The 25133-nt window shown below is 34.8% G+C and overlaps 1 protein-coding gene across 6 annotated transcripts in view; it reads right to left on the reverse strand.

Moving 5' to 3' along the window:
* Nucleotides 1–273: 273 nt before the first annotated feature.
* The window catches only part of HIVEP1 (HIVEP zinc finger 1), a 132112-nt gene continuing 107252 nt past the window's right edge, over nt 274–25133 (reverse strand). For 5 of the 6 annotated variants that reach the window (XM_016154337.2, XM_036237081.1, XM_016154341.2 and 2 more), the window contains exons 7-9: nt 23412–23513; nt 3606–4117; nt 274–2016 (exon numbers count right to left, since the gene is read on the reverse strand). In XM_016154337.2, coding sequence (XP_016009823.2) covers nt 838–2016; nt 3606–4117; nt 23412–23513 — 1793 coding nt within the window. In that variant the 3' untranslated portion in view covers nt 274–837. The remainder of the gene's footprint in view (nt 2017–3605; nt 4118–23411; nt 23514–25133) is intronic. The other variant, XM_016154342.2, reaches the window with a different exon arrangement.

Genomic DNA, 25133 nt, shown 5'->3' on the forward strand with positions numbered 1-25133 from the left:
TTAGGAACTCTGCCCATTTCAGGCTGTATACTATAAATACTTACAGTGTTCTTAAATACTGACTTTTTAATAGTTACGGAATTACTCATCACAAACAGGAAAAACAGATCTGTTAGTTGTATAAGTTTTGGTGAGTTTTCCACAGTGGTAACATCACTATGCCCGCTTCTTAAAAATAACAGTGGGGTGAGTGTGCAAAGAATGTAAGGCTATATTCTGAATGCAGATGACTGATCACTACATGATATAAAGAAGGCACAACTAAAACAATGATAAAGTCAGTAAACAATATTTTACTGAAACATTTTATAACACAGAAAATCTGTCTGAAGTGTAAAGTTACCATCTTACACAAGAAGGACAGACTCATTTTCAAAGACTAATATGAATACAATAAATATGGAGTTTACATACTAATTTATACACAGGAACTCTGCCCCACAGCCATAGAAATTTATACTTAACAGTGCAACATATAATTTAATCAGTTGATTTATTTGACAGGTTTTTGTTACTAAACACAAATAACTACCTGGTTTTCATATATATATATATATAATATATATTTTATATGTATAGATATTCAACAATCTGTACAGTTTCTAAACATAAAACTCCTAAAAGGCACAATTGTCTATACAACATGTACAAAAATGGCTGGAGCTGACACAAAACAACAATTATTGGTCAAAATTTCATGATTGCACAAAGATTAGTCATGAGTTTATGTCAGAAAAATGTGCTTTAAAGGAAGGGGGGTTTACAAAGAAACCTTTAAGTGTTATATTAAAAAACTCAAAAAAACAAAACAAACAAAAAAAACAAAATAAAAAGCCACTAGGTTGCTATCACAAGCCTGTCCTCGTCATCGTCACTACTCACGTCACTGAACTGCGCAGTGGCCTGCCTGCGGGGCAGGGCCGTGGGCCTAGGCACTGGCCTGTCTGGACAGAGAGCCTGCTGGCCTGAGGGCTCTGTGAAAGCATCAGGATGCACCTTCAGCAAAGGCTCTGATGTGGACGCTGGTTTGCCCTGAATGGAAGGGAGTTCATGCTTGGGCTTCACGTGATTGACTGAGGCAGCCTTCCCTGTGTCCATTTTACTTGAGCCATCAAGCCTTGCATGGTCTCTTGCAGGGGCAAGTGGATCTAGCACTTTTTTTGCATTTTCCCGCTGGACTTGAGGTGACCCCTGAGGAGACACGGTCCTGCTGCCCTGACTCACACTGGCTACAGAAGTTGGCTTGGGGAGCGCCTCACGTGCTCTGTTTTGGGAAGCCGGTGTTTCAGGAGCTCCCTGTGCATCCACGGTCACTTGACTAACTGAAGGAATTAAAGTGGGCAATGCGATGTTCAAGATCTGGAGGCCAGGAATGTGTGCCGGCGGAGTGGGATTGCTCTGTGATGAAGGGTTTGCAGTCAAAACTTGCAGTCCGACAGCATTTAGAGCCAGCCCTGGCGGGTGTACTTGTGGGGCCATGTTTGTATTGGAGAGGCCTAAAATATTGATGGTTTCCATGCTCAGTGATGAAAGTGACTGCAAGCCCGGGGTACTGAGGTTCTGAAGGCCTGGCACACGGATTTGGCCAATGGGAATACATGGCACGACACTGCTTAATTCAGCCACTCCAGCAGGATTTGTAGTGCCAGAAACTTCTGTGATTGTATCCCCAGGAGTGCCCACAGTTCTGTGAATTACATTGACAGCAGGAATCGTAAGTTGCATTGGCCCAGCTTGAATGGGTACAAATGTAGAATACGTGAGGCCAGCAGGTACCACGTGGATTCCTCCAACTGGAACCATATTATAAGGTGTCCTTGATTGCTGTTGGGAATGCAAAGGAAGGTGGCTAAACAAATGAGTCTGGGGAGAAGGCAGGCCTGGAGTTGGAGGGAGAGTTATTTGCGGCTTCTCTCCTTGAGTATCAGGCTGAGGTGAGGCCCCTGAAGGAATTCCTGCTGCTATCTGAGGGTTGCGCTCCGCTGCAGGAGGAGGGAGTTGTACAGAAGATGTGTTCTAAAAGACAGGAGAGAAGAATCTTTTCAGAGCACAGCTTTCTTAGTCACTGAGCTAAAATGCTAGCATAAAATCTATTCCTAGTGAGGTGAAAAGATGCATAATTGTATTTTACAAAATTATAAGCTTGCTAAAAATTCTATCTTGATTTTAAAAATAAATTTCCAATGGAAAAACCTCTATTACACTTTTACTCTCCTTATTTTTTTGTACAAATAACAGCAAACACATTTTCCATAGTATTCTGCATTTTTCAAATTTCCTAGATATCATCTCACTTATACTAAAATTAACCCTTAGAGGTGGCTGTAATTATATTCAGCTGTTGTTCTCATTACTATTGCTGGCATTACTTAGTTCCACCCTACTTTAGACATCAGAAGTCTTTAAGAAATTGAGGTATTAGTTGGCTATGATTATCAACTCAGAAAAAAATTAACTGGAGAACTACTCATTTATGAAATAGAGTTGTTATTAATAAAAAGATCTATAGTTGTTCATTTGTATGGTCATTCATACGTAAGTTTGTGAAAGGTCTACTAAAAACCAGATTTCCATGTACTGGCAGGTATATAAGAAATTTGGGGATAGAGAAGCTTAAAGTACTAGTGACCAATATGAAAGTAAAGAAATGTCATTAGAAGGGATAAATCTTGCCTATCCTTTCTTCTGCTTTAAGATTATTATCTATATATTAGCTTTATCTTGATGTCTGCATTATAGAGCTACACTAACTTATATGCTAATAAAATAAAATAATTTAAAGATTAATGTGATTTGATTAAATTATATTAATTTAGGGTAGCCTATAAAAATGCAAGCTTTCAGTCTTTTAAATTTTCTCGTGTTACCTAATAAACCAAAATAAATCTGCCACATTTAGGAATAAATTCTAGTGCAATTGTTAATATCTCCTAGAATTTTCAATGAGAGAAGAATGTATTCCTAACACACTTAAATGTTTCTCACCAGCCGCCAAGTGTAAAAGCAGAGAATCATTCATAGCACCCTCAAGGTGACTTTCTGGAGGTGTGTGTCTGGCCCTCAGCTACTTCTTAGGGTAGGAAGCTTTCCCAAGCTGCCACAGCAATTTGATCATTCAAGTAAAGTGAACTACTTGACACATTTTTTTGTCATATTTACTTTGCCATAGAAACTGGTAGCTGTTTTGCTAACAGGGACAAAGTGCAAAATTTTTTGATCATTTAGTGTAAATCTATCATATCAATGCCAATGGAAAAACAACTTAGCCACGGGATGAATATGTCTAAGAGTCATGTTCTCAATAGGCACATACATGTTTTTTTTTTTATTTCGAAATGTTAAAAAAAATAGCAAATAAAAAATGAGTTTATTTCAAAAGATTCGTTTGGTTCTTTCACAGATTTATAATACGATATGTGAACTCTGATTAAAAAACCTAACAAGAATTTGAGAGAAATAAATATCCTTTGCCTTTAAAACAAAACAAAAAGCTTAAACAAACTGAATTAGCCATGCATGAATGAATAATTTAAGTATATTATTTTCTTAAACCATTAGGTGCCCCATATTTAATAGGTTTGAAAAAAAGGAAAACAACCATTTACCTGTGTTAAAGCAATAGCCTTTCCAGCCACAGACTGTCTCAGAATTTCTTCTGATTCAGGGAAGTCTACAGACATTTGATGACATGGAGATCTGGGTACAACTTCAGGTGACCTAGAAGAGTCTACAGGAGCAGCTGTATCATCTTCGTCTTTCACAGCATGCTGCCTGGTCCTCAGTGGCAACTCTGTTTTCTTGCTATAGTCTGACTGCATTGTGCTAAGTACAGTCATCTTGGTGGGCAATGCTCTAGGCAGAACGTCCATTGGGTCCGTGTGTACTCCAGAAAAGCAATCGGTAATCCTGATGTCCTCGTCAGTACTCACAGAGTCCTGAAGGCTACTTCTTGATGGAAGATGCTGAGGGCTGGCCGTCACAGAGGGAGCTGCTGATAGGACTGATTCAGCCTGGCTGTCCTCGTCATCATCTTCATTTTCATTATCGTCCTCATCTGGGCCATCAGATTCTTCAAGATCATATCCAGACCGCTCATAACTGAATCTTTGTTTTTCATCTAGTAAAAACAACCAAGAGAGTATATATTATACAATGTTTTGCAACTGGGCAAATGCAATTGTTTATTTATTTTTTTTATAAGCTTGGCAATACTGTGAGGAATATAACAGACTAGAACTCTATGCACAAAAGCCTACCATTTAGTTGAGTAGAATGACATGGGGAAGAATGGGTCAGTCCAGTAGGAATCAAAGACGTGAGGCACTAACAGAGTGGCATGGCCAGGAAAGGCTTTATTGAGGATGCAGAATATGAAATAAGCCTCGAGAGTAGACAGGCAAAGGGTCTTATATAAAGAAAATCAGAAATAAAGACCTCAAAAAATATACTTGTAAAATCCCCCAAGACGACTGAACCATATTTAAAAATTTAACAAAGTCTAAGCCAATTCTTTTCCTGAATACTTTTTCTATATCTATTTTTGTATTTTCCTCCTATTGAACAAATTTTAACAACAACAAAAAAACCCTGATGACATTTGATATTTATAAGCAAAATTACTTTAGACAAGTTTCCATTGTCCTCTGAGTATATTATTATCTAATATATAAATCTCCTTCTACTTTTTTTTACTCAGAGAGGTGCTGAATTTTCTTATCATTTGTTTTCTATAATTCCACCAATGCCTCACAGGAAGGGGAACATTAACTAAAAGTCATTCAAATCAGCCTCATGTCATGTGAGACTCTTTCACGAGGAATATTCAAGATTGTCCAGGGAATAGTCTCAAAATTCTAATAAGCTCATAAACTTATCTCTTCAAATTCTTGCAAAATTAGAGGCTCTTTCCCTTAGAAAACTAATAAACTTTAAAACATTAAAAAAAAGAATGCAAAATATCTACCCTAATCCTTTTCAGTGAGCTAAAATAAAGATATCAGACCACATTCAGCTTAGCTGTGATACCCTCTGAACTTACAGATATATTTTTGAAGAGAAAAAATCTAAATAGAGAAAGAGGCAATCAGTATATTTCCTGGCTTTTCCAAATAGTCTGTGTATTAATTTATTTTACTAGTTTTTCTGTATTATGAAGTAAGTTTTTAGGGAAAAGTCTCAAAGGATCAGTGTGATTATTTCTAGGATGGAAGAGACTAGAACTTTTATGTTGTTTATCTCAAGCATGTATTACTTTTATAATTAAAATATTCAAGGACAAAAATATGCATTTAGGTTCCTTTAATATGTGATTTCATAAACTATTTGTTTTAAGGGTTCTATTTTGCTATAAAATAATAAATAACACCAATTTATTGGATCCTACCAGGTGCTTGTGCAGGAAATGGAATGGGTGATTTATGGGTAAATGTCCTGATTCCTACCTCAAAGATAACTCTCCTATACCTGTTTGCCATAGTAGTGCTAGTGCCAAAGAAGATATTTTGAGACACTTTTTTTTTTTTAAGGGGAAAGTAAGAAAAAAAGAAAATCATATGACTGGGAGACTAGGTCATAGAAATGGGGCTGATTTCATTAAAGGCCAAATCTGCTGCAAAGTCTTAACTACAATGGGACTTGCTTTACCTTAAAAACTATTTTTTTTTAAAGGAGGCATAACTTTAAATTTATGACTTTTCCCAAATCCATGATAAAGCCGAAGTCCCAGATAAACAAATAGCCCAAACTCTAAGCAGAGACAATGTCTACAGAAAGAGAAAAGAAACAAGCTATGTCATTATGAGTAGATGCGACAGGATGCTGGTCCATGGAGGCCAGCTAAATAGCTGATAGACTGGTTAGAGCCAAGTATGCGGTGGGAGGATTATGTGCATCCTCCGAGGCTACACGCTCTTGTAGGCTCTATGCCATGAACCCTGCCCAAGAACGCACACAAAAGAGCACACTAAGTGTCCACTGCAGTCCATATCTGGAGGAAGAGAAGCAGTAGCCATATAGAAGGGGCAAGGAATTCTAACCTAGATCTACTTCCCCTCTCTCCACTGTGGAAGAAAAACCTTACCCTGAAAACTCACTGCAGTGAGGAAAGGGAATGGGTAGGAGAAAAACCACGAGTCTAGTCCTTGAGGAGGAGCAGATTACCAGCTGAGTCCACCACTACAGCTGGAGGAGGGGTAGGAGAATGAGAGGGCCATAGCCCAGAAACGTAACAACATGCTACACATAGAAGACTGAGGCTGAATTAGAACAGTGACAGCACACTATCTCCTCTTCACCCACTAATATTAAGCTAAAAAGTTTTAAATTACTGGTAACAGCAAAATACTTCTGGGAGGGAGAGAGAAGAACAAAAATGTGTAAAGGGATCCTCTGCGTGGCACTGTGCAAAGGAAAGGCCTAAAACTAGAACAGGCACTGCTCTCATAATCTATCCTCAACTAAAACACAAAGCATCTCTATAGGAATTTAAAGCCCCTGGTGCACTAAGGGTAGCCACAGTAACAAAAAAATCTCTCAAACCCAGTCTAACTATAACTAGAAGAAAACTGCACTCTAAAGGCCTTGTAGAAGGAGAGGCACACCCATTACTAGGCATAAAAGCTATTTAATTAGTCTGTACCGTCTTGTACAAGATACTCACGTTTCAACAAAAATTACAAGGCACACAAAAAGGCAAGAAAAAAATATACTCAGGAGAAAAATTAGTCAGAACCAGTGAATATGACACAAATGTTAAAACTGTCAGAGAATTTAAAATAATTATGATTAAATGTTAAAAGCTCTAATGGGAAAGGCAGATAACATTCACTATCAAAGGGTAATTTCAGCTGAGATATGGAAACTACAAAAAAGAATAAAATGAAATGCTACAAGTGAAAAACAGTAACAATGACAACAACAACAAAAAACTGTCAAACCCAGAATTCTATCCCCACTGAAGATAATTTTCAAAGATGAAGGGAAATACAGGCTTCCTTAGAAAATAAAAAACAGGTGATTCACTGCCAGCAGACTTCCTTGACAATACATGTTAAGAAAATCTCTTTAGGTAGAGGGAATATGGTAGCAGATGGGAACTTGGATCTATACAAACAATGAAGAAAATCAGAAACAGAACAAATAAAGGTAAAATTAATTTTAAATTGCTTGCTCTAAAAGGTAACTGAATGTTTACAGTAAAATAGTAGCAATGTACTGTGTTTATAGCATAAATGTAAATATAGAAGATATGACAACAGTAGCACAAAGGATGGAAAGAAGGGAATTATGAAGTCTTTACACTACACATAAAGCAACGTATATTACTTGAAGGTAGGCAACTAAAGTTTTTGAAAGGTAGAAACAAGTCAATAGAGAAGACAGAATCATAAAAATGCTGAATTAAGGCATAAAAAGAGGAAAACAAAAAAAATGAAACAAATAGAATACAGCTGGCAAGATGGTAGGTTTTAATCCAACTACATGAACATTAAAAGGAATAATCTAACACATGAATTAAAAGAGAGAGATGTCAAACTGGACAAAAAAGGAAATTCCAGGTATATACTGTGTACAAGAAATCCATTTTATATGTAAAGACATAAATAGATTGAAAGTAAAATGTGGAGAAAGATATACCTTAAATCATTAACAGCTGAAAAAATATTATACTAATATTAGACTTTAGAACAGGAATATTATTAAAGATAAACAGGAACATTACAAAATGATAAAGAGGTTAATTCTCTGTGAACATATAGCAATCCTAAATATGTAGCAACCAACCAGAGCTCATCATAAATGAGGCTAAAACTGAAAAAAAAGTAATAAATCATATTTGAAAACTTCGACACTCCACTCAGTAACTGATAAGAATTTAGTAAATCAGTAAGAACATAAAAAACCTGGAAAACACTATTAATGAACTAGCCCTAACTGACATTCATAGAAAGTTTCACCCACCATCAGAATATACTTTCCTTATATGTGCACATGAAACATTCACCAATACTTATCATATTCTGAGCCATTAAACAAACCTCAATTATTTTTAAATGAACAGAAATAAAATTAAGTATGTTTTTGAATGAAAACAGGATTAAGCTAGAAATCAATAATTGGAAGATATCTGAAAAATTCTCAAGAATTTCAGAATTAAATAACATAGTTCTAAATAATCCATGGGTAAAAGAGAAAAATCTCAAAAAAAGCTAGAAATATTTTGAGCCAGATGAAAATTAAAATATTCAAAACTGGTGGATACAGCTAAAGCATTGGTTAGTGGAAATTTTATTGTATTAAATGTTTTTATGAGAAAATAATGTATCAAATAAATAACCTAAGCCCCCTTTTTTAAAAATTAGAAAAAAAATTAAACCCAAAATGAGAAGAGAGAAAGAAAAATAAAGATGAAACCAGAAATAATAAAATTGACAAAAGAAAAATAGAGAAAGTCAATAAAATCGAAAACTGGATCTTTGAAAAAAAAATCAGTAAAATTGATAAACCTCTAGTAATACTGGCCAAGGGAAAAAAAAGATAAAATTACCAATATTAGGCAAGAAAGGGAATATATCACTACAGAATCTACACACAATAATATGATAAGAAGAAAATCTATGAAAAATTCTATGGTCTATCAATGACCTGGAATTCAAAAATCGAACTACAATACTATTTATAATAGAACAAAAAGAGTAAAATATTTAGGTATAAATTTAAAAAATATGCAGGATCAGTATGTTGAAAATTACAAAACACTGGTTAAAAAATCAAATAGACATACCATATTCACAGACTGAAGTCTCAATATTGTTACAACAGGATTTCTTTCCAATTTGAAATATAAACACAATGCAATTCCGCAAAAACAAACAAACAAACAAAAGCAACTCAAAAGCATTTTCCAGATATCGACAATCTGATTCTAAAATTTCTATGGAAAAGAAAAGAAACTAGAATAGCCAACACAATTTTGAAAAAGGAAAAAAGTTGGAGGACTCACACTAAAGACAGTATGGTATTAGAAAAAGGATAGACACATAGGAGGAGCAATAGATCAGAAGATGGTCCAGACATTAAAAAACACACAGATATAGTAAGCTAAATATTGACAAAGGCAATTCTATGAAGAATAATCTTTCTAGCAAATGGTGATAAATCAAATGGACATCCACATACCGAAAAATGAACATCGATACAAAACTTATACCTAATACAAAAACTCAAAATAGATTATAGACCTAAATGTAATGCATAAAACTATATAATTTGTAATAGAAAATTGTAGAACTCTTAGACAAAGATTTCTTACATATGACACCAAAAGCATAATCAATACAACAAAAACTGATAAATTGGGATTTATTCACATTATTATTGATTTATTTTTTTGCTCTGAGGAAGACACTGCAAGAGATCAATAAGACAAGTCACAGACTGGGAACAAACATCTGCAAATCACATTCTCACAAAGAGATTACCCACAGTATTAAAAAAAAAAAATCAAAATTCGACAATAAGAAACAACCTATTTTTAAAAATGGGCAAAATTTCTGACACTTCACTGAAGTAGCCATGTGGAAGGCAAACAGCACATGACAAGATGCTCAACATCATTAATCAAGAAGGAAATGAAAATTAAAACCACAGTGAAATACCACTACACACCTACTAGAGTGGTTTTTTTAATGTGCTAGTGAGGTTGCAGAACAACTGGACCCTCATACATTACTGATGGGAATGTAAAATGGTATAGTCACTTTGGAAAATAGTTTGAAAGTTTCTTATAAAACTAAAGTATACCCACCATATAACCCAGAGATTCCATTCCTAGTATCAAACTCTGGAGAAACAGAAACTTACATTCACATAACCTGTACATGAATGTATATAGCAATTTTATTCATAACTGCCGAAAATCAGAAGCAACCCAGGTGTTTTTCAACTGCTCAGTGCATAACAAACTCCAGAACATCAATACAATAGAATGCTACTCAGCAACAGAAAGCAAATAAACCACTGACTCACACAATAGCATGGATGAACCTTACATGCATTTTGCTAAGAGAAAGAAGCCAGACTTCCAAAAGCTACTTATTGCGTGATTCCTTTCACGTGACATTCTGGAAGACGCAAAATGATGGGACGAAAAAGAGATCAGTGGTTGTTAGGGTTTATGGGGTGATGGAGCAATTTCCTATAAAGAATTGGCACAGGGGAATTTTGGGGGGAAAGGAACTGCTTTGGATGGACCTGTGGGGGTGGACATACCATTCTATGTATTTGTCAAAAACCACAGAACTATAGACCGCGACATAAATCCTACTGTATTTAATAAAACATAATCGGTGAGGATGCAGGGGAAATCAAGAATGAAATTCAAGCTGAGAAAGATGACTAACTGAAGTACAAATGAACCACATATTTATACTAAAGGGGACAGGAAGAAAGGTCCCAACCTAGATATCCTTAAAAAAGAGGGTTTGGGCTAGATATTGTGAAGGCTAAAGACAAAGTTAACTACACGCAATCACTGCACTGTAATTGTAAATCTGTTTTTCACAAGTGGGTTAAGATTTCTAAAACTAGTTTATTGATACACTAGAGTTGAACAAGTATGTACACACTTTGTAGATGAGAATCAGGTTTCTCATTGTGGGCATAAGAAAAAGAAGAAAATGGAGAAGGCTAGAATAAACCTTGTGTTGCTGAACTGGAATTGAAACTGTCATTATGGACTCATGTTCTCATTCATACATGGCAACTTAAAAAAAGATGGGGCCATGTTGAAAGGGCACAGGAACAGACCTCAAAGAACTCTCAATGCCAATGAGAATTTGTGCTACTTAACAAATATTGAACAGTACTGGATTATAACGCAAAGGATAAAATATACATCCTTAAGTCCATACTGGTATAAATGAATAAATGGAAGAATGCATGAATAGAGAAATAACTTTTCCTTACTAAAAAATTCCAATTAATAAATTAGAACACCACGGTAATACCACAGGCAAGATCCATCAATGTATAAATAGGATATTTGCATAGTCTCAAAGTATCTCTCACGAATATTTAATATTCGTAAAAGCGGCAACTTTAAATTTACAGTAGCATCCTGACAGACATCACCTTAGCATGTAATGAAGGTTCATATGACCAATAGTAAATACTGACATAATACACCTCCTTCTATGATGTGCTAAGAAAAGCACATCACCCTATGACACTTTCTCAATGATCACGACCTCGACTCAATCATGAGTTTATATCAGAAAATCTCAAGTTGAAAAGTATTCTACAAAATAACTGATGAGCATTCTCTAAAAATGTCAAGGTCACAAAAAACCACAAAGACTGAGGAACACACTGGAGGAGCCTAAGAAACCATGACAACTAAATGCAATGTAGGATCCTGAAATGAGATCCTGGGATGGAAAAAGTACATCAGCGGGAAAATGAGAGAAATCCAAGTAAATTCTGTACTTTAGTTAGTAATACTGAGTTGAGGTTAATTTCTTAGTGTTAACAAATGTTCTATAGTTATGTAAGATGCTTACAGAAGGGGAAGCTGGTTGAAGGGTGTACAGGAATTCTCTATACTAGTTTTGTAACTTTTCCGTAAGACTAATCTTTTAAAAACAGCACTAAAAAAAAAAAAAAAAAAAAAAAAAAAAAATTTGCTGATGCTCCAGGGTCTATATTTTACTCTACTGACACCAATATGCCATCTCATTCAGAAAGTTTGGACAATATCTATCCCTGTTCTTATATTCATCAACACTTCTTTTTCTGAAAAGCAGTATTTTTCTTTCCTGTTTATGAGGAAACTATTAATTCCTGAAACCAGTTCCAACACTTCCATTGGTCAATTTTAAAAGCACAGGAAATTTCTCCAAAATATACCCTAACACATGTTTAAATTTTTTACCATTTGAAATTCTGTTCTTATCTAGTATCTTTTACCTACTTTTGCATTTATCATTCAATAGTACATATAACGACTAAATGACTTTATTACTAGCCATCTAAGACTCTAAGAGAACCTGGTTTAGCACTACATACAGACCAATACTATTTGATCATAACTAAAACAAAGACCAATTAAGAACATGATCTTTTCTCAGACAATGATTTAAAAAATGATAGATGGAGTTAATTATTTCAAAGCGTTAAGCCAAGATTCAAACCCAGGTTTGCCCATCTCCTCAGTCTGTGCTAAACATTCCACATTTAAATGCCATATTTAAAATGTATAACAGGAGAATGATCTGAAAAAAGGTCAACAATGAATTACAGTCAATAAGCTAGCTTATAAATATGCATGAGCTGAATGTTTACAGGTACAGACATTAAAAGCTTCATGTAATTGATTATGAATAGAACATATAAAAGTACAATCCCCAAGAATGTAAATAACTGAACTTTTTCAATTTTGCAGGAAATACACTGTATATTATGGTCACTAGAATTAAGAATCATAAATCTTTTAAATTTTATATATATAAATCAAATATACATATAAGTCGTCAACGTCATGTTTTGCAACTTTAAGCAAAATGACATGAAACCAATTTCACCATACATTATTAATTGATATAAACAAAGAGATTAAGTTCATCAACGTTCTAACAATGTTATTTGAGGATCGGCTGTTTATGTATGTGTGTATAAATTTCCAGTGTAATTTATGAGAAGGATTTAACATTTTTTAATGGGGAAGGAAGTAAAATTCTTTGGCTTCATTTTAATCTGATTTTCCCTTGATCATGCCAAGTTTCAGACCAGGGCTGGTGGTATTATGGATGGGAAGACCACAGGGTGGCTTCCCTGGACTTTCTCTCTGAAGAGAGCCACATGCCTACAGCCTGGAGAGGCCTTAAGAAGCACTGGATTCCTTTCTATAATTTTACTTTGCTTAGGTAAATAGAGAATAATATTTTTCTCTCTGCATGCATTGTCTGGAAACCTGCAAATGAATTTTGGATCACTATATACAAACTGATATTCTGCTGTGACAGAAAAAAAGATAAAATGGATAGCTTAAATGAAAAGAAAAAAATGGTATCTTTTTAAATAACCATAGCACCAAAACAAACACCAAACAACTTGCTCTCTGGATTTATGCTAACAAAAGTCCTTTCATATTACTTTGCTTTCCCCTGAACCTCTCTACCTCTAACCCAAAGATCATTGCACTGAATTAGAAGTTGTGCTGATAGAACACCCAGAAAGGAAAAATGGCTTGTTAATGATCACAATACAGTGAAGATAAGAAAAAATACTCGATAACTACTCCAAAAACTTAAATTTATGACTCTGTGATATTGCGCATTTTACTACTGCATGTTATTTAACACAATAACTACTATAGTGTAGTAAGTATACCAAGTACCTCTGAGTGCCTATAATATCAGGAGTTGGCATACTACAGCTGCTGGACACGTGTGGCTCACCCACTATTCCTGTAAATAATTTTATTGGAATATAGCCATGCTCGTTAGTTTACATGCGGTCTATGGCATCTCTTGCACCACAACCACAAAGTTTGGTGATCACAACAGAGACTATGTGGCCCACAAAGCCTAAAATACTTATAATCAGGTCCTTTATAGAAAAAGTTTACCATCGTTTATACTCTATTTCATGTTTAAACTTAACAACCACCCCATGACAGAGATGAAATCAAACTCACCTTACACAAGGAAGTTAAGAAACATACAGAGCTGGAAGGCATCAAAGCCAGAATTTGGAACGTTTTTATACATTTAGGATTCTGTCATTAGTCCAATAAGATATACTGACTTTTCATTATTATATCACAATTGTTCTTTCCTTGGCTTGTACAATATAGACTGTAATACTGCAGGAGGGTAAAGCTGTGGCTTACCCTTACGCATCCCCTAGGCACTCTAGAACAGACATAAGGAACCCACATACTTGCTTAACGAATTCATAAATAAAGAGCTCTTAAAAGGTCTATTTAATTTACGACCTCCTAGACACAGTCCCCGCTCATTATAAATAATTTTTTCCAACACTCAGTAAAATTTTATATACATGCAAAATTAATTCCTTTGTTTTCTGTGAATTTAAATTCATGAGGCGAAAAATGAGGTATGCAATGCAGCAACACTGTTTTTCAAGAGTACATTTCGAGAAACTTATGTGAAACGACTTCCCTAAAGAGTATTCCAAAAGCATCTTTTTAAGATCAGCTGGATGAACTGCAAACTGCCCTCCCAATGCTGCCAGACAGTGACACCTGCTGGAAGAGCTGGATGCACAAAGACAGCACGAGGGAATCCCCTAGAGGCAGGTTCCCCTGAGAGGACACCACCACTCCCCAGACCCCCTGCATCAACGTTCTTTTGTTGTTGCAGTTTGTCTGTTTTTGTTTTCTCGTATATTTAAAAATAATACTTTGAAATCCTGACACACAGCAGCCACCTGAGGGTAAAAAAATTTTAAAGTAGGCAACTGCTGCAGTAATGGGTTTTTGTTTTTGTTTGTTTTTTTTTTTATGATGAAAATATCATTAACAACATGATGTGCCAGAGTTTAATGTTTGTTAACTTAAAGAAATAAACCACAAGACTATGATATCTGTGTCACTCATTAAGGATATTAATACTTTATTTTAAATATAAATTTTAAAGCCTATTGTCATTTCATAATGTGCATGGAAATTTTTCTTAAAAGGAATAATATAGTTTTCTATACAAATCTCAGTGACAAAAATATACTCTACAGGTTTTATTTGAAAAAAAGGGTTTTGTTAGTATTTTTATAAAAACCAAATTACTTTCAAGGGTCAGTGTAATACAGGTTTATAATATCATCTTACATACATTATCCTAAATACTTAAACTCTAACAAGAATGCTTCTAGTTATACTATGCCATGTTGAATGGTTCTCCCAGTCTGGCAGTTTAGGGCATTTATTAACATTCCTAGCATTGAAGTCCAGCATTCTGTTGACAAAAACATTCTTTGGATCAAGGCATGAAAAGCAAATAGCCAGCAGCAAGATTTTTGACACAAAAGGTGAAAAAGTATTCACTAAAACCCCAAGAACTCAGGGACAAAATTCCTAAGACTATATAATTTTGCATGGCAAGAAGGCCATGTGTGGCTGAGTTGGAGGGATTTCATGAGCACATACTAGAATTACAGCTTAAGTTGCTAGTTTTGAACTAAATGGAAACTTCTCTAAAATGCTAAATATCTGAGTTTTAATTTCCTCTGCTTAATTCAAAATAAATGCTTCCCAGCATCTCTAAATTTAATCCATTTGGAAATTAGAACAGGAATTCATCTGCTAACGGAAAAACAGGTAACCATACAGCCCACTGTTGCTAAGGGTAGTTAGTAAAGAATTAAAAAGATCCAGGGGTCTTTGGGTCTTTGGTCCTTCATCACACTGACCTTTAAAACATTCTTTATTAGCCAGAGAACATGCACATTATGCTAATGAATGACAGTCTAGGTATGGATGGCACAACAGAGAATGGGTTTAGGACCCTCAAAAAAAGACTGAAGATAATGCCAGGAAAAGAACTACTTAAGTTAAATAGAAATAAACCAGGAGTAAAACTTCAGTGAAAACAAATGAAAAAAGGCAGACATAAAGTATTAACTAAATACAAACAGCATAAAAAGACTTGGACTTTTTCCAGAAAGCCATAAACTGACCAAGACATTACCAAATGGTAATGATTTCATGAAAGAAATATTATGATGGGATACTTTGTAGTAATACTTTCTGGTCTTTAGCGAATATTTATTCAATTTTTGTTTAATGAATTAAAACTCAGAGATGGTATTTTTTGGTGACCATGTGCTACAGAAAAGATCGATTAAATGATCAAATCCTGAAATCTGTCCGGTAAACCTAAAAACACTATTCTTAGGTTTCTGGGTGCTGTTCTGCAAAGTCTGGCAGGGGCTAGATTAAAATCCTGTCTCAAATAACACCCTGGTGGTTTTTTTTCTTAGAAAGATTTACCCCATTTCCCAGATGTCTGAGATAACCAAGATTTAAATACATGTAGCAAGTTCTTACATATCCTGTTAGCATTGATGAGGTATATGTGACTTTCATCAAGTGGCTAAATCTAACAGTTCTTTTTAAGGTAGTGAAAGACTCTACTACTGAAATAACTACCATATTTTTAACATAAAATATGAAGTGTAGCTATCAAAATTAATTAGGAATTTTATTCAGTATTCTCCAGAAGACATTACAAATTTTTGTACTGTTCAAAGCCTTGATGTTTTATAGTACTGGTTTCCTAAAGGATACGTGGCTCCTAAATTTGGCTACTCATTTTTTATTATTTAGTTGGCATCTGTAACCTATTAGCATAATTAAAGGACAAATTTCAATAGGTGTAGGAAGACCTAGGTGATAAAGGATACTCAGCTGATGGCATTTTCTGTTATTTCAGACATTAACTTTTTATACAGCCAGAACAGATGACCCTTATAGGTCCAATTGTGGAGGTATAAAAAAAGGCATCTGAAAAGCCACTGTAATCACTACTTTTAGGAATGAAGGTTGAGAAAGCAAACTGTGATAACTACTGTGGCATCTTAGCATTTTCCTGAATGTTTATTGTAGACATGAAGCAAACGGAATCCCAGTGTGGCTTCTAGGAGTGTACAGTGCAGAGGACTAAATATCAGATTTCCATTAGATTAAGAATATAAGAAATAATATCATGACCCCAAGATGCCACAAAAGCATTTCATAAAACTGTTCACCACAATAGAAGCTATGGGTGAAAAGACCCTACACTGCACAGTGCAATTTTATCACTTATTTTCATTTATTGGGCCAAGAAAATGGATAATCCACTGTCAAGCAGGAATCTCAATATGGGAAGAGGATCTCATGTGGCAGCTGGTCTCAGAACTACTGCTATGAGCCTGACTGCTAAAGGAAGGAGCTTGCCCTGTGTGATCAGGGAGGTGGGGAAACTGACCAGCCTTCAAACCCCAGAGCTTTGTTCTACCAGTAGAGGTACCATTTCAAAACTTAAAACTGTAGTATTTGAAAATATTTATTTTCCTTTCTAATTTTTTAAAAGTCAGCACTTCATCTGTGATTTATATCTAAATGAAACACGTCACACATGCTGCTGCTACTTATAACATTCTTATGAAATTGATAAAAGCAAAATTTTAAAATGCATCCACAAACATTAAAGTAGAAATAAATCAAGTCCTATCTCTTATGATAGTCTGTTCTATGAAGAAAACTCTATACCATATTAATGCTGGGCCAGAGTAGAAATTAATTCCAGGGGAAATATAATATATAAAATATAAGATGTCTAAATTATTCATTATACATTTAAACATATATATATATACAAAACTGGATGTCACAAAGGAAAAACCATACCAGACTTTCCACCTAACTTATAAACTTTATCTTGTGGAGAATGAGGGATGTTGAAGCACTGAAGTACTTTTTAATAAAAACACCTCTCCAGAAAAAAGTTTTTTGTTCTATATTATTGTTGTTGCTGAGTGAAATTATCTACTTAATGAAATCACGCACCTTTTGTCACTACTGTCTAAATTCTCACTACAAAAAAAAAAAACAGAAGCAGGGAAAAACAAAACCCTCAGCAATGAGATTACAGGATCACAGGTTAAAAACCCTATACCTTTTGTTTCCTTGTTTCAAGAATATTTTAAAAAATAATCTGGATTAAAAATCAGAAATACATAGGCCTAAAGAGGCAATGGGTTTAAGTGATATAAAAAAAATCAGAGTTTCTTAATAAAAAGAACACTATGTCACTTGATGTTTACAATACAAATACTAGAAAAATATCTAAGAGATAATGGTTTTCAAGTACCCAACATCAAGAAATTAGCAAAAACTTTCATAGCAGAGAATGATTATACCTAAGAATAAGTGATTATAGTTTAAATCTAGAATGACTGCTTCCCATGCTAAAATTCCCTGGCATAGTATGACCTGTTCACCACTCCCTTTCCCACGGTATACCCTGTCCAATTCTCTCATTCTATCCCATTCACACCCTTAATGCCCCATTCCTCTTGCCCAATCTCCGGACTTTTTCTCAAACAACTCCTTCAGTCCAGAATGCCTGCCTTTCCATACCCTACTGCTCCATCAACATCTTTTGAAATAAAGCAATATAGGAGTACGTGAATCTCTTCCGTTTCTTCTGGGATACATTTGGTCGTCCTTCTGAAAACCAATTAGTCCATAACTGCTCTTTCCATGACCCCAGCCTTGGGAAGTGAACGCTGCCAAGTCTGAGTGCACTCTAACTTCACAGCCACAGGCAACGAGCTCCTGGGGGGTAATGACTGTGCCCTTAAGTGCTAAAAATAAATAAATAAAAGAAATCTAAATGACAATAAATGATCCTTCTCTGAAATCATTGGAAAAAAAAAAAGAATAGATTTTTATGAATCTGGAGAGATCATTACTGAGGACGCAAAAATGGAATAGTCAGATAAATTATATTCTAGCCTTCTGAGTCAATAACCAAAAAAGAAATTACTAAACAAATGCCTTCACCACTTTAACCATATCTGTATCAACCTTGGCCATATCATACAAACACTACTTTTAGGTAAAGGCATTAAATACTGTATTATAGCTATCATTTGACTCGAGTAAAGGAATTAGATGGATAACTAATATGTCAAAATCAAAAAATAATCTTGAATTATTTCCAGACAGATTATAAGTCATTTGTCCCCAGTCATCCACTCAATCGATAAGTATTTACTACTACCTATTACTTGCTAGGCACAATCCTAAGGCACTAGACATACATCAGTAAACACAATACAATCCCTGTCCTCACATCTGGTGGCAGTAAGTGCCTTAAGGAAAAATAACAGGATAGGGAGCATAAGTAATGCTGGCAGTAGAGAGTGAGGTGCTCTTTTTTTGCTTTCCTTTCTTTTTCTTTTTTTTTTTTTTTAATAGGTTCATGAAGTGCTCACTGGTAGGGAGACATTTGAGTTAAGAAGAACAATGAGGAGATGATGGGATAAGTCTTGCAATATCTGGTAGAGGGCATTTCAAAGACACCAAACAAGTGCAGAGGCAAGGCAGGAGCCTGTTGGGTGTGTTCAATAAAGAGCAAGGAGTATGGCTGCAGTTGAGTGACCAAGGGAAGCAGAGAGATGGTGATGAGGAAGGGTGAGTGGGACTAGAGAGCTCAGAGGGCACAGTGGATCACTGCTCTGAAGGAGACGGAAAACCACTGGAGGATTTTAAGCAAAGTAATGACATGATTTTTAAAAAATCACTTTGGTGGCTATGTTAAAACATAGGTGTTGAATCACAGAGACCAGTCAGGGGCTATTACTATAATCAATTTTGTAAAGATGATGGTAGCTTTGGCCAGGGCTAGGTAGCAGAGGGTAGTTAAAAGTGGTTGGATTCTGAATACATTTTGAAGGAAAAGCAGAAATGTAATTAGGTGGACTGGAGGCAAAATGCAGATATCAAGGATGACTTCAAGATTTCTGGTCGAACAGCTGGAAGGATGAGAAAGGACTATAGGGGAAGGTGCTTCTTAGAAGCAAGAAGTAAATCAGGAGTTTGGACAATGTCAAACTTGAAATGCCCATCAGATCTAAGTGGTGATGGTGAGCAGGCAGATGGATATATACAGTGTTTAAAGTCAGAAGACTAGATGAATATAGACAGAAAAGACATTAGAGATCACAGCTATGGAGAACTACATTTAGAGGCTAGGGAGACAAGGAAGGAGAAGCCAGCCAAGGAGACTAAAAAATAGCCAGTATATTCTTAGACCAGAAAACAGTATACCCTCCAGGCACAAAGCATCATATTACAGGCTTCTGGGCATTATCCCCTTACACATAGAAGTCTGAAAAATTGCTAATCAAAATCCCATCTCTACCATCAATTTGCTGGAATGAAACTTCTTTTTAAAGAATAAGATCCAACCGTGGATAGTAATCAAGAAAACACAAATAAAGGCAGCAGACTATCATCCATAAAATTGGTCCAAAATTTAGATTCTCACAATATTAGGCATATTTAAGGATGTGTGGAAATGAAAAGTCTCCTCTGGAGAAAAATTTAAAACTATAAAGCAAAACTAATTTTCTATGTATCTATATATATGGTGGTACTATTGATGCAAATTTAAGAATAAAATAAACAAAATCACATACTATTTATATATATATATATATATATATATATATATATATATATATATACATGTTCATTAAATGAACTGAAAGGAAAACCCTTAAATGCAGTTAGTATTTGCCTGGGGTGGGAATGACTGGCAATGATGAGTAAGGAAAGCTACGCCTAATAAGTAATGCCTAACTCAGTTTGTTTTTTCAAACATACATTGAATTTATGAAAAAGACTTGAAACAGATGTGAGAAATATTTATAATCACCAATTCTGGTGTGAATACATGAGTGTGCATAATACAATTCTTTGTAATCTTTTTGTATTTAAAAAAAAAACCCTCAAAATATTTTTTTAAAAGAACAAAAGCAGAAAAGGAAAACAAGACAATCTGTTTAAAACAACAAATATTTACTGTATTTATACCTACATTCCAAGCCTATAATAAAGCAAAAGTAGAGGAATATATTTTGTTGGTGTATTAGTAAGGAATAAGTAGGCCTTTAGTATGACATTGTACTTAGCTAATGCTAATTCACTATTCAAAAAGGTGAAACAATTTTGAGTACACTATCCATAAATAGAGTAGTTTAAAAAATTAAACAGAGAAAAACAAGTAAAACTTCCTAGTTTTATCAGATCTAATCTGAATAGAGAATTAGGCTATAAAGTGTGAGTTAGAATCAAAGACTTGCATCCAGTGCTTCTGGAATGAGACGAGAAATATTCAAATGAATGAATAGATATGTAAGTGTGTCAGTCAGTCAGGTGATCTAAACAATACATGATAATTAACGAAAACCATGATTAATTCTCCTAGGCAAATTTAGGATACAAGTACTACCTTCCCTTAACAAGTTAGAGGAATCTACAGATACTAATTTTGTATACAATTTCTCTTCTTGAAGTAAAACATACAAGAGTATATATGATGATAATAATAACACCTTTCCCTCTTAAACATTTTTCAGACATCAGTATTTCATACTGCAACCTCTACTTTCTGCCTTTTCTAGTCTGTGGGTAATACTTAGTGAAACTGCTACTAATTTTTCCTAGCTTTTTACTTCTGAATTGCTCAATATAATAGCAATAAAGCAAACAAATAACATGATTTTTTTTTCATTTAAATAGTTACGGTGGTTAATTTATTGCATGATTACTAAAAGCAGAAAATAAATTGGATGAACTGTTTATATTATAAGTGAATTGCAGATAAATTAATTTTATTAAATGTGTGTCTTTAAACAAAGACAATGACAAAGAATTAAATTCCTAGCAATTAAAAAATCAGCTTTTATATGTGTAATCAAAAAACAAAACAAAAGACCAATAGAAAGAGATCCAATTTGTGGTTACCAGAGGCAGGGCATGAAGGCAGAAGGAGCTGGAGGAAGGTAGTCAAAAGGCACAAAGTTCCAGTTACAAGATAAACAAGTACCAGGGGTGTGATGTGCAGCGTGGTAACTATAGTTACTACTACTGTACGCATGTGTGAAAGTTAAGACACTAAAAACTAAAAGTTCTTATCGTAAGGGAAAATATTTTTTTTCTTTTTTTGCTTTCTCTTTGTATCTCATATTGTATCTATATGAGATAACGGATGATAACTAAACTTACTGCGGGAATCATTTCACAATATGTGTTATAGCATTGCGCTGTACACCTTAAACTTATACAGGGATGTATGTCGTCTGTTATATCTCAATGGAGCTAGAAAAAAAATCATCTTTTTAATAAATAGATTCCTAGAACAAAAAAGTTACATATATGTTAATGGTGTATATGCTTTCAAATCTTAATATCATCTTCAATATATATCAAAGCATCAAATTGTGTATAAAACATTAAAAAGCTCCTTACTGTCTTAAATTTGTTATGACTATCTTTTCCTTCTATTAAGAGTTAAAGGCAGTCCCTTCGTGTGCTTACAAAAATAAATCATATCAACTGTACCACTTGAGATGTGAGTCATTTCTCTAGCATATTTAGAAATAAATTCAAGCTGATTCATTTACTGTGTTGCTGTTTGTGAGATGGAATTAGATGCATCTGATTTTTTACCTCTATTTTCAATGATGTCCTCACCGTTTTCTCTTTGGAAATTTTCTCTACATCAAACTAATACATATTAAGTGAAGCAAAGCAAGTAGGTAAATGCTTAATGTAGGACGTTTTTCAAAAAAGCAGTAGGACTTTCCTTTAGCTTAACTTTTTTGTTGAGAAATTCTAGGGTTTTAAAAAAAAGGTCTGACTATAAAAAAAGGATAATTCTCTTCTCTAATTCGTCAGAACAGATGAACAGGTTTACTATTCCTCAAAACTGGTTAGAGATAAATACTTATATTTGTTGTTGAGTTAACATTGTTAAGAAAACAACCAGTTAACTTTTTCAAAATAAACATTTTGGGGAGGAAAGCAAATTTTTTATTCCACAAATATTTCCAGAGCAGCTGCTTTGTGCAAGGCGCAGTGCTAATGGCTATGGGTGAAGCAAATATTATTCAGTCATCAATTCTGCTCGTAATATGCTTAAGAACCCAGTAGGGAGGTAAGATAAGCATGTAGATAGTCCCAAAATAAGGTAGAAAGGGACCCAATATTTTCAGAGAGGACACTCTAAAATATTCTGAGTTCAGAAAAGGGAAAAACTGCTTCCCACAAGTAGTGTGAGAAGGAAAAATCAGAGAAGGCTTCATGATGGCAGTGGAGTTGAGCTAGATCCTAGGGAAAGTAAGACTTTGATCAATGAAGACTAGGAGCCAAGTTTGCATGGAGATTGAGGTGGGGGTTTTATGGGAAGGCTGTATAAGTAGAGAGCCAGATCAACGTCATGTAAGCAGGAAATTTAAGCATTAGGGTAGGTAACCAAAGAAATGAGAAATAAGAAGTAGGTATGCACCAGAATATAAAGGACTTTGAAGATATAAGATCAAGTGGCTCATACTTTATCTGGTAGGCAAATGGAAACCAATGAAAGGCTTGGAGCAAAGGAGTAGTATGATCAGACACATGCTTCAGTAAGATTAATTTAACATTAGTGGGGACAAATGGATAGGAAGAAAGACAAATTAGAGACGAGCAAACTAATTAAGAGTCTATCGCATAGTATAAATAAGAGATAATGAAAGTAGGAACACTAAGCAGTATCAGTGGGAATGGAAAGAAGAGTATGGATGCAACAAAATAGTACATTGTAGATAGCATTTATGAAAAATATGGAATAAAGCCTTACCTGATTCTTCTGTATCTTGTTCATCTATTAAACCTACTGAGACGCCTAAATCCACACATTTCTTGCTATGTGTCTTGGACTTCATGTGTTTTGTCAGATTTCCTTAAGGGAAAAGAATGTTTACTAAGCTTACATAGTATTATTTTGCTATCGCATTTGTCAACACTGGCAAATTCCATTCCTATTTCAAGTGAAAGTACAGACTCTGGTTATACAATTCCAATGACTAAAATTTGGACAAAAGAAAATAGTGGTACCTTGTGATTTATTAGCAATAGTTTTTCGAATCTGCCCCCTCTACTTTGAAAAGGGCTACTTTTGCCGTATAGTTTCTATTCTCTAGTTCTGATTTACTTCTTCGAACATTTTATACATACTTAAAGTCTCTTTCAGACAGCTAAGGTCTGTAGTTCCAGGAGTCCAAATTCTCCATCAGTTATGTCTGCAGGATCTCCCTCACAATATTTTGTTTCCTTGCATGTTTTTTAGTTTTTATTGTAACATTTCCATGGGTCGATTTTTTGATTGCTTCTGCCTGGGACCTTCATGGTTTCACACTGCTGATTCTGGACCAGTTTTTTTGTTGTTTTTGTTGTTGTTGTTTTCACAGCATATGGACAGGGTTTTGGTTTTAAGCAAATAGCCTTCCCGCTTTCATGGTCTAGAGCCACTGGACAAAAGAGTCAGGCTTCTTTCAAAGGCTTCAGACTCAACTCTGAAATTAACATTAAAACCCCAAGTCTGTAGGCACATACAATGTCCCTATGGACTTTTTTTAATTTATTTATTTTTTTAGTATCTGTTCACCATGCTAGCTTAGAGTTTATTTTTTATTTTTAATACTTGGGAATTTGTCTTTTTAAATTTTGAGCTTGACTATTAAAAACTGTATCTAGTTGTTGTTATATTAAAAACAGTAATTGTATGTTTGAATCATAAGAAATAATTTCTGCATAATTTTACTTCACCATATTGACCAGAAGTCTCATAGTGTTTCTTCTAAAGTTGTGTTTCCTCAGGCAGCTGTTGTATGAACGAACCTCTATAATTGTGACCAGGCTAAGTGGGAACCACTGGGCAAGCTTGCCACAAGTGATCATAAACGCAGGGGGAGAGCTCAGATTTTTCTGAGGGTATCAAGCACCCTGAGTGGATAATGCCACACACATGCAAAATTTTCGACAAGGGAAAATCATGTCTTTTGAGAAAACAAATAAAATCTAATACTGAGTTTGGTTAGCAGGGCAAATTATTATTCAAGAAAAATTAGATGAGCTAAAAATGTCTGAATCATTGGTCCAGATTTGGTGCTTGCAGTGCTTGAAGGACCTGCAAAATTGCTATGTTTACAGAGCCTCAATTCCACTAAAAGTGCACTAAGCCCATGGAACTGGTCACATTGCTCAAGCCAATTCCTGCACTAGATTGTATGCGTTGCATCCCAGAGCTTTGTGCTTTAGGGATTCAAGTGTAAGAGGATGCCAAGGCCAGATATTGTCCAAGATTCATCAAACGCTAACCTTTGTGATTCTAGGGATAATACCTGACTTAAAGAGCTTGGCCATGTCTCTGACATTTACTTTAAATATACATAAAAAATCAAATATAAAGCAAATATGGCAAAAATATTAATAACTATTAAAAGTTGATAGGTATACAAATCTCTTCTGCATGCTTCAGAATTTTCACATTAAAAAGTTATAAAAAATGGTTTGGCAATGT

Source organism: Rousettus aegyptiacus, unplaced genomic scaffold (assembly GCF_014176215.1).
Source record: "Rousettus aegyptiacus isolate mRouAeg1 unplaced genomic scaffold, mRouAeg1.p scaffold_m13_p_1, whole genome shotgun sequence".
Classification (NCBI taxonomy): Eukaryota; Metazoa; Chordata; class Mammalia; order Chiroptera; family Pteropodidae; genus Rousettus; species Rousettus aegyptiacus.